Source organism: Leuciscus leuciscus (genome assembly GCF_965113295.1).
Source record: "Leuciscus leuciscus genome assembly, chromosome: 11".
In the NCBI taxonomy this organism is placed as follows: Eukaryota; Metazoa; Chordata; class Actinopteri; order Cypriniformes; family Leuciscidae; genus Leuciscus; species Leuciscus leuciscus.
In genome coordinates, this window is record NC_138735.1 from 34204257 (window position 1) to 34221756 (window position 17500).

The 17500-nt window shown below is 36.4% G+C and overlaps 1 protein-coding gene across 1 annotated transcript in view; it reads right to left on the minus strand.

The window, feature by feature from the left end:
* The window catches only part of lama1 (laminin, alpha 1), a 78213-nt gene extending 61820 nt beyond the window's left edge, over positions 1-16393 (minus strand). Inside the window, 3 exon segments of the mRNA XM_082184632.1 lie at positions 5699-5811; positions 12224-12394; positions 16201-16393. Of these exon segments, the coding sequence (XP_082040758.1) occupies positions 5699-5811; positions 12224-12394; positions 16201-16267 (351 nt within the window). The 5' untranslated portion in view covers positions 16268-16393.
* Between the last annotated feature and the right edge of the window lie 1107 nt (positions 16394-17500).

Below are 17500 nucleotides of genomic sequence, written 5' to 3' on the forward strand. Positions count from 1 at the left end.
CCTCTTCCTGTCGTCTCAGAGAAATTAAACCAAACTTTTACACTATTTTCCTTCTAATGACCCTCCGTCTCAGGAATGACTCTATCATCCGCTGTCTGTCCCGCTCAGACGAAACAAGTTCTGGCAGGAGAAACCCTCCGGATCTCATGAGTGTGTGTCTCAGATGAGCTGCTTTCATCTCAGTTCTCACTCAGTCTCTGTAGACGAGCACTGGGTTGAGTCTGCTTCACACACACCTCACCTGAACACATGGGCTTACTGTACTGAAGCTATTCTTCTGTGATAATCCACATTATGCTCTAATGGGTTCTGTGATGTAGGTTTAGTTTAAGAGGATACAATACACAGCATAAACCATTACGCCTGAGGAGAATCCCTGTAAACCACATAATACAAGTATGAGTGTGTGTGTGTGTGTGTGTGTACTGGACGCTTAGCAATGTAGAGACGAAGACACACACACACAAACGCGCGTCTTCATCTCGTCTGACTGTAATGACAGCGTTCGAGTGTCTCTGCATTTGATCATGAGATTTCCGGAATCCCCGGAATAAAACGTTTGTGAAGATGCAGGGAAATCACGGATTACAGGGAGTGATTTTCCACTTTCATTCAGCAGAGATGATAATCACAGGCCTTACTGTAGAATTATGGGATGGTTGCTAGGGAAAACAACAACTGCTCCAAGAAATATGACAATAAATGCACCTATGAGTGAACGAGGTGTATTTCTGTGTGAATCTGACGGAGGTCAAGCGTCTCATTCTGACACTGTTGAGTTTCACTGAACTTCACTTTAGACAAAATAATCATTGTTTCCTGAAGATGTAAAACATTGTGTCGTCTGGACAAACTCAAGGGCGTTTGGATAATTCTAACAGCAACAGGCTGAATAACATGTAGATACCCAAACACATTATTGTGCACTTTTTGTTTTCGATCAAGTTTTACTATATTGAAAATCTAAAAAACTATCTTTTTTGATTTTCGTGTAAATGTGTATGTCTGTAATTTAACATTACCAATGATTTGGCAAAGTAAAGACTTCCCCATGTTAATAAGGCTACTGGAATCTTGAACTTATAAGTAAAATCCCACCAAAACTGGATAAATCCCAGTAGATTCACACACTGAAGACGATAACCAGTATCAGAAACCAGTCGCCTCATCCAGCGAACACAATCTGGCCAAACAAACACAAGCCAAGGAGACGTTTGGCCCCCCAGACAGAGACACTATCAGGCCGTAAACACACACACACACACATAGAGAAACACACACACACACATAGAGAAACACACACACACACACACATAGAGACACACACACACACACAGAGAGACACACACACACAGAGACACACACACACACACACACACACACACACATACACGGTCTGCTGTCCAAACACCTCAGGAGGATCTTCAACAGCTGTGTTGGTCACACTCTCTTTATCACTCACTCACACACACACACACGCACTCACACACACACACACACACACACACACTCCCACACACACACACACACACTCACACACACACACACACACACACACACACTCACACACTCCCACACACACACACAGCTGTGAAAGTGCTACTCTACGACGACACTCGATCAAACAGGTGCTGGCGTTTGCTTTGTGTTGTGAGTCAAAGAAACGTAAACATCTCTGAACTCTGACCTTTGCAAAATCATTCATTACAAATACAAACTTGCCCAGTTTGAGCAGCGCGACGTCAACGTCTGTCTCAACCAATGACGTGAGTTTGGGGCGGGGCTATCTGTTTAACTGACCAATGACGTGAGTTTGGGGCGGGGCTATCTGTTTAACTGACCAATGACGTGAGTTTGGGGCGGGGCTATCTGTTTAACTGACCAATGATGTGGGTTTAGGGCGGGGCTATCTGGTTAACTGACCAATGACGTGAGTTTAGGGCGGGGCTATCTGTTTAACTGACCAATAACAGGCGATACAGAATGATCAGGAAACCTGTTTGAAAACAGTAATTTCTGCATTTCCATAGAGGCCAGAAATAGGTTTTTGAGGAACACATTCCAGGATGTTTCTCCATATAGTGTCTTCAATGGGGTCCAACGGGTTGAAGGTCCGAATGTGAGTTTCAGTGCAGCTTCAAAGTCTCGACACGATCCAGCCGAGAAATTATCAGGACATTTTAATTCTGAAGTGAACGACTCCTTTAAACTTCTTTTTTGTCAAAATTCTTCCTTTTCATCTGATGAATGACCAGCAAATTGTGGCTGTAAAGCTTGAAAGCTCACCTGGGCCCACCCGTCCCCTCAGGTGTGTGTGTGTGTGTGTGTGTGTGTGTGTGTGTGTGTGTGTGAGAGTGAGTGTGTGTGTGTGTGTGTGTGTGTCACGCCCCTCCCCCGTGGCCTCACTGAACACAGACAAAGGCCTGACTCATCCTCACTGCAGACGAACACAGAAACACACTCACACACTCACACACACTCACACACTCACACACACACACACACACACACACACACACACACACACACACACACACACACACACACACACACACACACACACACTCGTCTGCTTCCACTAAACCACATCGCAGGATTCTTTAGTGTTTTTCAGCCGGGGAAACGTCTGGTGATTCAGGTTTCTGTGGTCTCAGACGAGTTTCTGGCACTGCATTTTTAAGCACAAATTTCTAAACATTCTTAAACCGACATACATTCACTGGAGAAGCAAAATGACTTGGGAAAAAAGCTAATTTATGCTTAAAATTAGACCAAATATCTCCCACTGGGGCCATAAAAGGGAAAACGAGTTTATTTTTCTCACTTCATTTCGATACTTTTTCAGTAATCAAGTCTTAGTGTCTTCAGTCATTTTGCTTCTTCTCCAGTAAATTAATCTTGATTTAAGAATGTTTAGGAATTTGTGCTGGAAAACGAGACAGAAACACTGAGGAAGAGCATAATTTTTTGCAGTACTGAGCGAGTGTTAATATTTCAATAATTGAAAGTGCATCGCGTGCTCGTAACACACTTCAGTCTTACTACTGTTCACACACATTCTTTTCTCTCTCGTTTTAGAATTGTTTCTTTTTATATGTAAATGGTGCGAAACGTTTCTCTCTTACTGTACAGTTCATACCAAATGTATTTGAGTATTTATGGCAGCTGACGGACGATGAATTGTTCGGTGAACCGGACGCGTTAGTGATGTTATTGTGGCGAGAGTGGAGGAGTCGCTCCATCCGTTCCCGTCAGCGAAAGCTGCGGAGATTTACACTTCGAGATATTTTTGCTGTAATAAAAGACTGGTGAATCATTCAACGGTTGTGATGTCATTTCCTGCTGTTTGTCTTTCCCACTGAGACTCGTGATGTGTTGATCGACTAGTCTTTACATGTTAGTCGTGTTTCTCTCTCTCTAAGCCTGCTCATAAACTCATGAAAAATGTCTACTTTGAAGTATTATTGATTCTTGGTTAACTGCTGAATAAGTTCCAGCTTTTAATGTAGTTTATGTGTCTATGTGGAGTTATTAATACGCTTTAAGACAAAGCATGTGTAAATTCATAAGTCGACAGCATTGCTGAGTATTTCCTCCTTAAAACTGCAGTGAACCAAAGACAGTCTCAAACACACGCTTTGAAATCGCTGGTGTTTCTGACGTCACAAACTACCTTGTAACCAATCAGATCAACGTGTGATCGTCAACCAGTGGATCTCTGAGCTGAGTGAGTGAGTGAGTGGAGGCGGGGTGAATTTGCATATTCATAGAACCGCGCATACTAAATGAGGCGAGGGTGTCGAGTTACAGTCAAGATATTTTAAGGCATGAAGACTTTTTTTTAAAGAAAAAAACATTTAAATTTGTAATTTTGGTGATCAAAGATGAGTTTTAAGGGATAAAATTATTGACTACAGGGCGACTTTAACTAATAACGAGTATTTATTAATCTTTATAAAATTTTGTCAATACAAATACAACTGATTATGTTAGTTCAGATCCATTAAATAATATCAACAGATACAACTGCTGATTATAATAACGTATTAGTAAATGCAGAAATGAACAATAACTAAGGTTAATAAATGCTTTAAGTATTTTCATTGTTAGTTCATGTAGCCGTATTGTAATGTGTTACCAATAAAAATAATTATTAAATGCATTCTAATCATCTGCAAAAAAAAACTTTTTTGCAAATGTCCACCGTTGAGTTTATCCAGCAGTTTTGGGTTCTCGGCAGATTTTAATAGTTGTCATTTGCACATGAACACAAGAGTGACCATCATCACATTCATCATCACATTCATGACCCGTACTGTGGCTGTAATGTGTCCGTCAGATCACGGTGACTGGGTTGTGTGGAATAGTTGTGAGTATTATCAGTGCTGGAATGCTGCGGATTGTTTCTAGTTTTGGGATTAGTGTGTCTCTTGACCTCTCTAGACAAACACTCTTGTGTTCGACGGCCCCCGAGGGCCTGGAATCGCTTCACAACACCACAACTGCTCCTCCATTCACACACACACACACACACACACACAGGAACCCGGCAGCTAGTGTACAATTAGCACAGCATTCAAGTTAACGACGGGACATAATGGCTGATCTACCCCGACAGAGGAGGAGGAGGAGGAGGAGGAGGAGGAGGAGGAGGAGGAGGGGTGTAAAAACAGCTTCATTTCACTGGGAAACGACACTGTGTTTCTTAACTTAAAATCTCTCCAAAATCAAAACTGCAAAACTACAAATGCTTCTGAAACACAATTATCTCCGGATGTCAAGATATCTCATCATCAGGGAATTTGAATAGCATTTTTTCTTCTTTTTTTTTATTTTCATTATGAACATATAACTATAAATGATACTTTGAAACAGCCAAATGTATCAGTTTTTCTTAAATTTGGTTTGGTTTAAAACTAAAGTTTCGATTTAATATATTTTCATGCAAAGTAATAGATTATTTATTATCAAGACCATGCACTTATTTAATATATTTCTTTAGACATAAAACAAAATGCTACTTGATGAAGGTCAATATAATGATTTTGTTGGGCTTTTTACACCATAAACAAAAGCTAAACTAGTTATGATATAAAGTAGAACTTAGAATAAAACTAAATACATCTTATTAGCTTATTAATAAAGGCAACATCAAATGACCTTCATTTCTATGGTCTTTTCTTTTATCTTCCGTTAAGATATTGCAAATAAAGGTTATTGAAACTAAAACTAAAAAACATACAAAAAAAACAATTTCGTTGCTTGGAATTAAATAAAAATGTATTAATAAGTCAAAAACGTATTTTATTTCACCTTCTTGCAAGTTTAACTTGATGTCCTGAAATAAATAAAACTAAACTAAATATTAATACAGTCTATACAGACATATTTAAAAATAAAAAAAGCAATACCCTTAAAATAACTAAAATTAAAATAAAAACAGAATTTAAATATAAAAACTACTTAAAAATATTAATGAAAAACTATACTTGAAATAACACTGATGCAAACTGCTATTTGTTATCATATTATGTAATTATTATTGTAATCATAAACACTAGTGTTATAGCGTAAAATAGTTCTTCTTCTAGTTATTGTATGAAAGCATTGACAGGAAACAGCAGATTCTGCGGATGAGGAGACGCGGACACAGAGTTAGCAGAGTTAGCATCTGAGCACCAGACTAGCGCAGTCTTACCTGTCGAAGGTCCAGCGTGAGCGTGACCCAGTGGAACTGACGCCCGTTCTTGATGCTCGGGCTTTGCCACCACTGGTTAGTGCCGTCGATGGCGTTAGTAATGGGATGTTGCTCTGTTTCAACAGAAATAAACATGATCTACGGTTAACAGGAAAAACCACCATGAATGTTCAAGACTACATACACACTGATGCATTAACTAGACCCACACATTAAAGAGATAGTTCACCCAGAAATGAAAATTAGCCCAAGATGCACTTTTATGATGGATAGATGCACTTTTACACTTTTATGATGGATAGATGCACTTTTATGATGGATAGATGCACTTTTATGATGAATAGATGCACTTTTACACTTTTATGATGGATAGATGCACTTTTACACTTTTATGATGGATAGATGCACTTTTATGATGGATAGATGCACTTTTATGATGGATAGATGCACTTTTATGATGAATAGATGCACTTTTACACTTTTATGATGAATAGATGCACTTTTACACTTGATGAATAGATGCACTTTTACACTTTTATGATGAATAGATGCACTTTTACACTTTTATGATGGATAGATGCACTTTTACACTTCTATGATGGATAGATGCACTTTTACACTTTTATGATGGATAGATGCACTTTTACACTTTTATGATGGATAGATGCACTTTTACACTTTTATGATGGATAGATGCACTTTTATGATGAATAGATGCACTTTTATGATGAATAGATGCACTTTTACACTTTTATGATGGATAGATGCACTTTTACACTTTTATGATGGATAGATGCACTTTTATGATGGATAGATGCACTTTTATGATGAATAGATGCACTTTTACACTTTTATGATGGATAGATGCACTTTTACACTTTTATGATGGATAGATGCACTTTTATGATGGATAGATGCACTTTTATGATGGATAGATGCACTTTTATGATGAATAGATGCACTTTTACACTTTTATGATGGATAGATGCACTTTTACACTTTTATGATGGATAGATGCACTTTTATGATGGATAGATGCACTTTTATGATGGATAGATGCACTTTTATGATGAATAGATGCACTTTTACACTTTTATGATGAATAGATGCACTTTTACACTTTTATGATGGATAGATGCACTTTTACACTTTTATGATGAATAGATGCACTTTTACACTTTTATGATGATTAGATGCACTTTTACACTTTTATGATGGATAGCTGCACTTTTACACTTTTATGATGGATAGATGCACTTTTACACTTTTATGATGAATAGATGCACTTTTACACTTTTATGATGGATAGATGCACTTTTACACTTCTATGATGGATAGATGCACTTTTACACTTTTATGATGAATAGATGCACTTTTACACTTTTATGATGGATAGATGCACTATTACACTTTTATGATGGATAGATGCACTTTTATGATGAATAGATGCACTTTTACACTTTTATGATGGATAGATGCACTTTTACACTTCTATGATGGATAGATGCACTTTTACACTTTTATGATGAATAGATGCACTTTTACACTTTTATGATGGATAGATGCACTTTTACACTTTTATGATGGATAGATGCACTTTTATGATGGATAGATGCACTTTTATGATGAATAGATGCACTTTTACACTTTTATGATGGATAGATGCACTTTTACACTTTTATGATGGATAGATGCACTTTTATGATGGATAGATGCACTTTTATGATGGATAGATGCACTTTTATGATGAATAGATGCACTTTTACACTTTTATGATGGATAGATGCACTTTTACACTTTTATGATGGATAGATGCACTTTTATGATGGATAGATGCACTTTTATGATGAATAGATGCACTTTTACACTTTTATGATGAATAGATGCACTTTTACACTTTTATGATGGATAGATGCACTTTTACACTTTTATGATGAATAGATGCACTTTTACACTTTTATGATGATTAGATGCACTTTTACACTTTTATGATGGATAGATGCACTTTTACACTTTTATGATGGATAGATGCACTTTTACACTTTTATGATGAATAGATGCACTTTTACACTTTTATGATGGATAGATGCACTTTTACACTTCTATGATGGATAGATGCACTTTTACACTTTTATGATGAATAGATGCACTTTTACACTTTTATGATGGATAGATGCACTTTTACACTTTTATGATGGATAGATGCACTTTTATGATGGATAGATGCACTTTTATGATGAATAGATGCACTTTTACACTTTTATGATGAATAGATGCACTTTTACACTTTTATGATGGATAGATGCACTTTTACACTTTTATGATGGATAGATGCACTTTTACACTTTTATGATGAATAGATGCACTTTTACACTTTTATGATGGATAGATGCACTTTTACACTTTTATGATGGATAGATGCACTTTTACACTTCTATGATGGATAGATGCACTTTTACACTTTTATGATGGATAGATGCACTTTTACACTTTTATGATGGATAGATGCACTTTTACACTTTTATGATGGATAGATGCACTTTTATGATGAATAGATGCACTTTTATGATGAATAGATGCACTTTTACACTTTTATGATGGATAGATGCACTTTTACACTTTTATGATGGATAGATGCACTTTTATGATGGATAGATGCACTTTTATGATGAATAGATGCACTTTTACACTTTTATGATGGATAGATGCACTTTTACACTTTTATGATGGATAGATGCACTTTTATGATGGATAGATGCACTTTTATGATGGATAGATGCACTTTTATGATGAATAGATGCACTTTTACACTTTTATGATGGATAGATGCACTTTTACACTTTTATGATGGATAGATGCACTTTTATGATGGATAGATGCACTTTTATGATGGATAGATGCACTTTTATGATGAATAGATGCACTTTTACACTTTTATGATGGATAGATGCACTTTTACACTTTTATGATGGATAGATGCACTTTTACACTTTTATGATGAATAGATGCACTTTTACACTTTTATGATGATTAGATGCACTTTTACACTTTTATGATGGATAGATGCACTTTTACACTTTTATGATGGATAGATGCACTTTTACACTTTTATGATGAATAGATGCACTTTTACACTTTTATGATGGATAGATGCACTTTTACACTTCTATGATGGATAGATGCACTTTTACACTTTTATGATGAATAGATGCACTTTTACACTTTTATGATGGATAGATGCACTATTACACTTTTATGATGGATAGATGCACTTTTATGATGAATAGATGCACTTTTACACTTTTATGATGGATAGATGCACTTTTACACTTCTATGATGGATAGATGCACTTTTACACTTTTATGATGAATAGATGCACTTTTACACTTTTATGATGGATAGATGCACTTTTACACTTTTATGATGGATAGATGCACTTTTATGATGGATAGATGCACTTTTATGATGAATAGATGCACTTTTACACTTTTATGATGGATAGATGCACTTTTACACTTTTATGATGGATAGATGCACTTTTATGATGGATAGATGCACTTTTATGATGGATAGATGCACTTTTATGATGAATAGATGCACTTTTACACTTTTATGATGGATAGATGCACTTTTACACTTTTATGATGGATAGATGCACTTTTATGATGGATAGATGCACTTTTATGATGAATAGATGCACTTTTACACTTTTATGATGAATAGATGCACTTTTACACTTTTATGATGGATAGATGCACTTTTACACTTTTATGATGAATAGATGCACTTTTACACTTTTATGATGATTAGATGCACTTTTACACTTTTATGATGGATAGATGCACTTTTACACTTTTATGATGGATAGATGCACTTTTACACTTTTATGATGAATAGATGCACTTTTACACTTTTATGATGGATAGATGCACTTTTACACTTCTATGATGGATAGATGCACTTTTACACTTTTATGATGAATAGATGCACTTTTACACTTTTATGATGGATAGATGCACTTTTACACTTTTATGATGGATAGATGCACTTTTATGATGAATAGATGCACTTTTACACTTTTATGATGGATAGATGCACTTTTACACTTTTATGATGAATAGATGCACTTTTACACTTTTATGATGGATAGATGCACTTTTACACTTTTATGATGGATAGATGCACTTTTATGATGAATAGATGCACTTTTATGATGAATAGATGCACTTTTACACTTTTATGATGGATAGATGCACTTTTACACTTTTATGATGGATAGATGCACTTTTATGATGGATAGATGCACTTTTATGATGAATAGATGCACTTTTACACTTTTATGATGGATAGATGCACTTTTACACTTTTATGATGGATAGATGCACTTTTATGATGGATAGATGCACTTTTATGATGAATAGATGCACTTTTACACTTTTATGATGGATAGATGCACTTTTACACTTTTATGATGGATAGATGCACTTTTATGATGGATAGATGCACTTTTATGATGAATAGATGCACTTTTATGATGAATAGATGCACTTTTACACTTTTATGATGGATAGATGCACTTTTATGATGAATAGATGCACTTTTATGATGAATAGATGCACTTTTATGATGGATAGATGCACTTTTATGATGAATAGATGCACTTTTATGATGAATAGATGCACTTTTATGATGAATAGATGCACTTTTACACTTTTATGATGGATAGATGCACTTTTATGATGAATAGATGCACTTTTACACTTTTATGATGGATAGATGCACTTTTATGATGAATAGATGCACTTTTACACTTTTATGATGAATAGATGCACTTTTACACTTTTATGATGGATAGATGCACTTTTACACTTTTATGATGGATAGATGCACTTTTACACTTTTATGATGAATAGATGCACTTTTACACTTTTATGATGGATAGATGCACTTTTACACTTTTATGATGGATAGATGCACTTTTATGATGGATAGATGCACTTTTACACTTTTATGATGGATAGATGCACTTTTATGATGGATAGATGCACTTTTATGATGGATAGATGCACTTTTATAATAGTATAATAGATAATCAGAATCGTCAGTGGCATTATTATTGATAAAATCTTATCAATTCCCATCCCTATGTGAAGACAGTAAAATTATAATCAAACATCAAAGAACATACATGTTTTTTTAATAGTTTTTTTTAGAGTTAAAAGATTAAAACATTTTTCTAACACGTTCTTGTGTCACTGTCAGTCTTTTTACATCAGTGCAAAACTAGGGTAGGCCTATGCAGATTAAGACCACTATTCATCAGCATGCATTGACTAATCCCATGGCATGTAGCAAAAAAAAAAAAAGGTGCGACCAAATCATATACTGGTGCGACCAACTGAGAAAGTTGGTAGCACCAGTGCAACCAGTGGAAAAGTTAGTCTGGAGCCCTGTTTATGATGGACAGATGCACTTTTATGATGGATAGATGCACTTTTATGATGAATAGATGCACTTTTATGATGGATAGATGCACTTTTATGATGGATAGATGCACTTTTATGATGGACAGATGCACTTTTATGATGGATAGATGCACTTTTATGATGGATAGATGCACTTTTATGATGAATAGATACACTTTTACCATGAATAGATGCACTTTTATGATGGATAGATGCACTTTTATGATGGATAGATGCACTTTTACACTTTTATGATGAATAGATGCACTTTTAAACTTTTATGATGGATAGATGCACTTTTATAATGAATAGATGCACTTTTACACTTTTATCATGAATAGATGCACTTTTATGATGGATAGATGCACTTTTATGATGGATAGATGCACTTTTACACTTTTATGATGAATAGATGCACTTTTACACTTTTATGATGGACAGATGCACTTTTACACTTTTATGATGGATAGATGCACTTTTATGATGGACAGATGCACTTTTATGATGAATAGATGCACTTTTATGATGGATAGATGCACTTTTATGATGAATAGATGCACTTTTATCATGGACAGATGCACTTTTACACTTTTATCATGAATAGATGCACTTTTATGATGGATAGATGCACTTTTATGATGAATAGATGCACTTTTATCATGGACAGATGCACTTTTACACTTTTATCATGAATAGATGCACTTTTATGATGAATAGATACACTTTTACACTTTTATCATGGATAGATGCACTTTGATGGACTTCAGAACAGAAACAGCCATTCAACTGCCATTATAAAGCTTGGAAGAGCCAGGACATTTTTTAATATAACTGATTGTGTTCGTCTGAAAGAAGAATGTCATATACACCTAGGATGGCTTGAGGGAGAGTAAATCATGGGCTAATGGTCATTTTTGGGTGAACTATCCCTTTAACAAAGATTAATAAACACTGTAACAAATGTATTGTTACGTATTGTTAGTTAATGCATGAACTAAAGGGACTTTTATTGTAATGTGTTGCTGATTAATCTAGTTTAAGCCTTTGGGATTCTGTTACCTTTGGGATTCTGGCTGCTTGCGTCACAGAGCCGACACTGAGGGTTACGGATTCGTCTTCCGGGAACGTGTTCCACTAGTTTACAGTACATCTCGGGAGCGGGATCGCCACAGGTCGCGTTGGTGGAGATTTCGGCATTACTGGCGAGGTTCAGGATAGCGGGAAACAGACCTGGAATGACAGATGGAAAATGTTTAAAGAGGAACTATAATGCCCTCAAAGTCTTGATGTTGTTTCAGGCTCTACTAGAACAGGTTTTCCTGCTTGAATGTTGATTATTCTCCTCATATTCTCCATTGTTGCGGCTCCTCTCTTCCCAGTCTGTCAGTAACGCTCTGTTTACTTCCTGTCTCTATGAAGCCCCTCCTTCTGTAAAGCACACTGTGCTCTGATTGGTCGGCTGGAGCAGTGTGTTGTGATTGGTCGAGCGCTTCGAGTGTGTTTGGGAAATGTCCCGCCCCTAATTACCATAACCGCCAGTTTAACACACTACTAACTAACTCAACCAGGCCCCGCCCCTTTATTCTGCGTATGAATTATTATAATGATGAATATTGTGACGTGTTCATTCCCGGAAGAAACTCAAGACTACAATGGAGGCGTTTCAGGAGTTCAGGAACACTGACACTGATATAGAGAAGAGCTGGAGCTTCTTCATGATCACACAGCAACATCACACACTGAAGAAAGTTAAAGATGGAGAAAAAACATCAATAGAGCTGTTTAATAACTCGGCGTTTAAGAGGCAATTGCTCAGACCCGCTCAACCTTCTCTTTCTCTCTTTGAAGAGCGATCCATCATCCGCCCTCGTGTCTGTGTGCCGCCATTCATGACACAAATAACTACGCTTTGGACACTAGACAAAAGCAGTCATCAATTCTCATGAGGAGATAACCATCATCCTCTGCTGACCGGTCATTACTGACAGCAAAGAGTTCAAAGAGAGGAACCGTGAAGATGAAGAAGATGAAGAAGATGAAGAAGATGAAGAAGATCAAGAGGTCGAACTCTTCATCATACATGCATCTGATTATTGTTTTTATCATATATAATCAGTGGTTTATACACGCAACAAGCCCTTCCAGGCTGTGTTTTACACTGATTTTACCATAGTAAAGTGTTTTAGGGCCTTTAGTGCTGCTAATTTCTGTGCATCACCAAATGATCTCAATGACACTGAATATCAGCTTGTGTGTGTGTTGAGTGTGTGTCACCGGCAGACGGTGTGTGTCTCGGGGGAGTCGTGGCTCTGAATGGACCCCAGTGGTGCTGAACACACACACACACACACTTCAAACACTCGGCAGATAAAGAGACGCTGACGACTGAAGTCATTACGGCACATCTGGCCTGTGTTTGCATGTGACACACACGCTGAGGACCAACACACATCTGTCTGCTGATAACTCCTCAATCTTCTTTACACAACTACACTAAGAAGAGAATTAGATGTTTATAAGACAGATGCACTTTCATGGTTAAGAGATCAAGAGAAACAACTCATATATTCACCCAGATCACATTAATCACAGCAAGAAATGCTTTTCTTACTTAGTATTTTTCTTTCCACATTGGCAGATAATTTTGCTTGTTTCAAGCAAAAACTCACTTCATTTCGATTTTCATCCCCAGAAAAAGACATAATATCTTAAAGCATTTCACTCATCTAGTAAATGCATCTTGATTTAAGAATTTGTATATATTTGGACTGGAAACAAGACACAAATACTGAGTAAGAAAAGCATTTCTTGCTGTGACGCTCCTCACGGGCTCAGATTTCTCCCTAAGCTTTAGAGGAATGACTTCAGCGGAAGAAGACGAGAAGATGATCGCATCTCCTGCTCTTCACGCGTCTCAGAGCGTCGTCAGCGCCTCGTCTGGTGTGAACACAGAGTTTAAACAACATCACACCAAACGACTCCTAAAGCTCAGCTTTCAGTCGGGTCTGGAAAACAAGATTAGATCTGGGAATGCTTTAAGTGGAAGAAGGAGCTGATCTCCTGAATCGTGTCTAGAAGAAGCATGCATTGGTGATGAGATCAGCAGACACTGTCTGGATGAAGTGGCTCCGGGACAGAACAGGAGATCTGCCGGATTTGCATGTGAACGGAGTCTGTAATCAGATGTAAGTGGAGCTGATAAGAACCTCACAATGTGATTCAGTCAATTCAGCGTGAAATGCAGATGATTAGAAATCTCACACTTACAGAGCGATCGAAGCTGATAAAGACACACAGATGAAGCCACAATATATATATATATATGTTACATGATACATTTCTAAATGTGAACATGTAGTTTGAAATGATTCTGGAAACAAGTGATACTTTAAAAAAACAAACAAATGTATCAGTTTTTCTCAAATTTGGTTTAGTTTTGATTTTATATATTTTCCCCAAAGACAAAAAAATTCATACAAAGTAAAAAGATTATTTATTATCAAAACCATGTACTTAATTAATATTTTTGTGTGGCTTTTTACACCATAAACAAACACTTCAGAATAAACTAAAAACATCTTGTTAGCTAATATTAAATAATTTGTACTTACTATAAATAAAGGCAACATCAAAAGACATTCATTTCTATGGTCTTTTGTTAAGATGTTGCAAACCAAGGTTATTAAAGTTAACTGAAAAAACTATGTAAATAAACAATTATGTAAAAATAAATTTGTTTTTTAGTTGCAAATGCAAGTTTTTATCTTGATGTACTGAAATAAAAATGAATACACACTATACAGACATATATCACTTCTCCGCCTGCTCTGCATCTAGAAGTCTATTCAAGTTTAAATAACACAAATGGCCTCGTGTTATTCATGAGAATGAGTCCCACTGAGAGGCTTTCATGACCAGTTAACTAACGCCGCTCACCAGAACTAAACCCTCCAGGATTAGCCGTTAATGGACCGGGACAGAAGTCTCATGTGACCCACACACACACACAGCACAAAGAACACACACAGATCCGATGAAAGTTCAGTCGATAAGGTTTCACAGGCCTGAGGTGTAAGCGGACACTCACAGATAAACTACATTAGTGGCTTCCTGACCTCTACGTGTTCAACAAACCTGCGGGTGACAAACCTCGTTAATGTGGCAAATGCTCAACTATCAATGCAAATATCCACAGCAAAAGTTAACATCGTCCTCATGGAACGATCACTCGCTGTGTGTGGATTGAATTAGACCATATGAAGCATTTAACAGCTGAGCACTGATACTAATGTAACAAAATATCAGTGCTTATGTGGTTACACTTTATTTTAAGGTTACATTGTTACAGTGTAATTATATATTTTGTAATACTAATTAAATACATGTACTTACTATAGGATTAGGATTTGGTTGAGGGTTAGTTGCATGTAATCATGCATGATTTACTGTTATTACTATGGTAAGTACATGTAACATATGTAACAATGACTCTGTAGAATAAAGTGTTTCCGCTTTTGCTACTAAGTAACACTTAAGCACTTTTAATTGTTTAATTCATCACCCACCACGCTCACATATCTATAAAAGAAGTAAAACACACTCACAGTAACACGTCCCCTGTAACTTTAACTACCACTAACCGAACAATACTATAGTTTTACCATGATTTTATGGACATGTACCATGGAAATACTATGTTTTGCACATCTATTCTGGAAATTCCACGGTTTTATCATAATTTTGCCATGATATCACCAAAGTATTGAACATATTTTAAAGAATATCCTGCAGTAAACACTAAATCTGAACACATGGGAAGAGAGTAAATGCATTCAATGAGCAGAATAAAGAGTTGAGTTCTACGCTCAAATCTAAAATCTTATATTTTCAATATTATTATTTACACAGTTTTATCTGCAATAAAAACACCGTAGATTAATCTCTGAGCATAGATGTGTGTGTGTGTGTGTGTGTGTGTGTGTGTGTGTGTGTGTGTGTGTGTGTGTGTGTGTGTGTGTGTGTGTGTGTGAGTTTACCTCTCTGCTGAGCCTGAACGCAAATCAGTGATGCGAAAACCACAGCAATCGGCCACAGCATCTTCATCTTCTCTAAAATAACTCAACTCATAAACTACTAAATCGAACTGAAAACATCGGAGTTTTGTTTAGATGTCCATTGGCTCTGCTCCTCTCTCTCTCTCTGTCTCTCTCTCTCTCTCATTCAAACTTTAGTCTCTTTTCTCTTTCATTCAGTCCCGCTACATTGTATTCCACTGGAATGTACCATGAGTTTAGGGGGGATGGGGTCCCGCTGGAATGTACCACGTGTTCATGCGAGGGGTCATTTTGGTTTAACCTATTTTCCCCTCAAACTTTGTTGAGGAAAGTTTGGCTATGAGACTTACTATTTTTATCTGCTGGACGAAAAAAATGTCAAATAATCCCACAGATATATTATAGTAAACAATTCAAGACAACATTAAAAGCCGCGGAGCGAAGTATACAGGCCACGCTAGCAACTCCATAGCAACGCACTGAAGGTCACTCAGCTATGACTTTATTTTAATCATTAACGCCACAGTATAGACCCTAAATACTATATAAATTAGGTATTATTATTATTAGTTGTTATAATATCAGAAAATTACATCTGCACACCTAATGCCTCGAATCGTTACTTTTGCAATGTTAATACTTTACTCGAGTAGGCTATAAATGTTTATATAGATTTTTTTTACTAAACACTTTTATTTCGACTCATTTCTGCAGACCGTTTCGTAACATTTGTGACTGCATCCCGCAAAAAAAATAACAAGAAAAATCGGAGGGAAAGTGCCGCGAGTCAGTGATAGAGATCCGATTCGCCACTGAATCACTGAGTCGAATCATTTCACGAATCATGAGTCAGAATCTATGACCAGGTGCAATGAATCTCCACTGCGAGATCATGTAAAGAGAAGCTGTTCTTGTAAGTTCCATTCCGTGTTTAATGATTTTAAACAAGTCAAGGATTTTAATTATGTAATGAGTTTTGGCTTAAGAATTATTAACAATGTGCGAAGTTTTGTAAATGCGAACCATCCCGTCTTTCCCAGAGTCGTTTGTATTTGTAATGAGTAACAACTAATATGTGGTTAGCATTTAATCAAAGTGCCAATGAATCAGTAATAATCAGATGCACTTAAAACATTATTATCAGTATCTTAACGAAACAATGTTTTAATATTTTCGGAAGAAAATGACAGGGGTTGCCAAGGCGTTCCTATGCAGTTGCTATTTGCTAAGGTGTTCCCGCCAGTTTTACTGTTTTGTTGCTAGGGTGTTCTGGGCGGTTTCT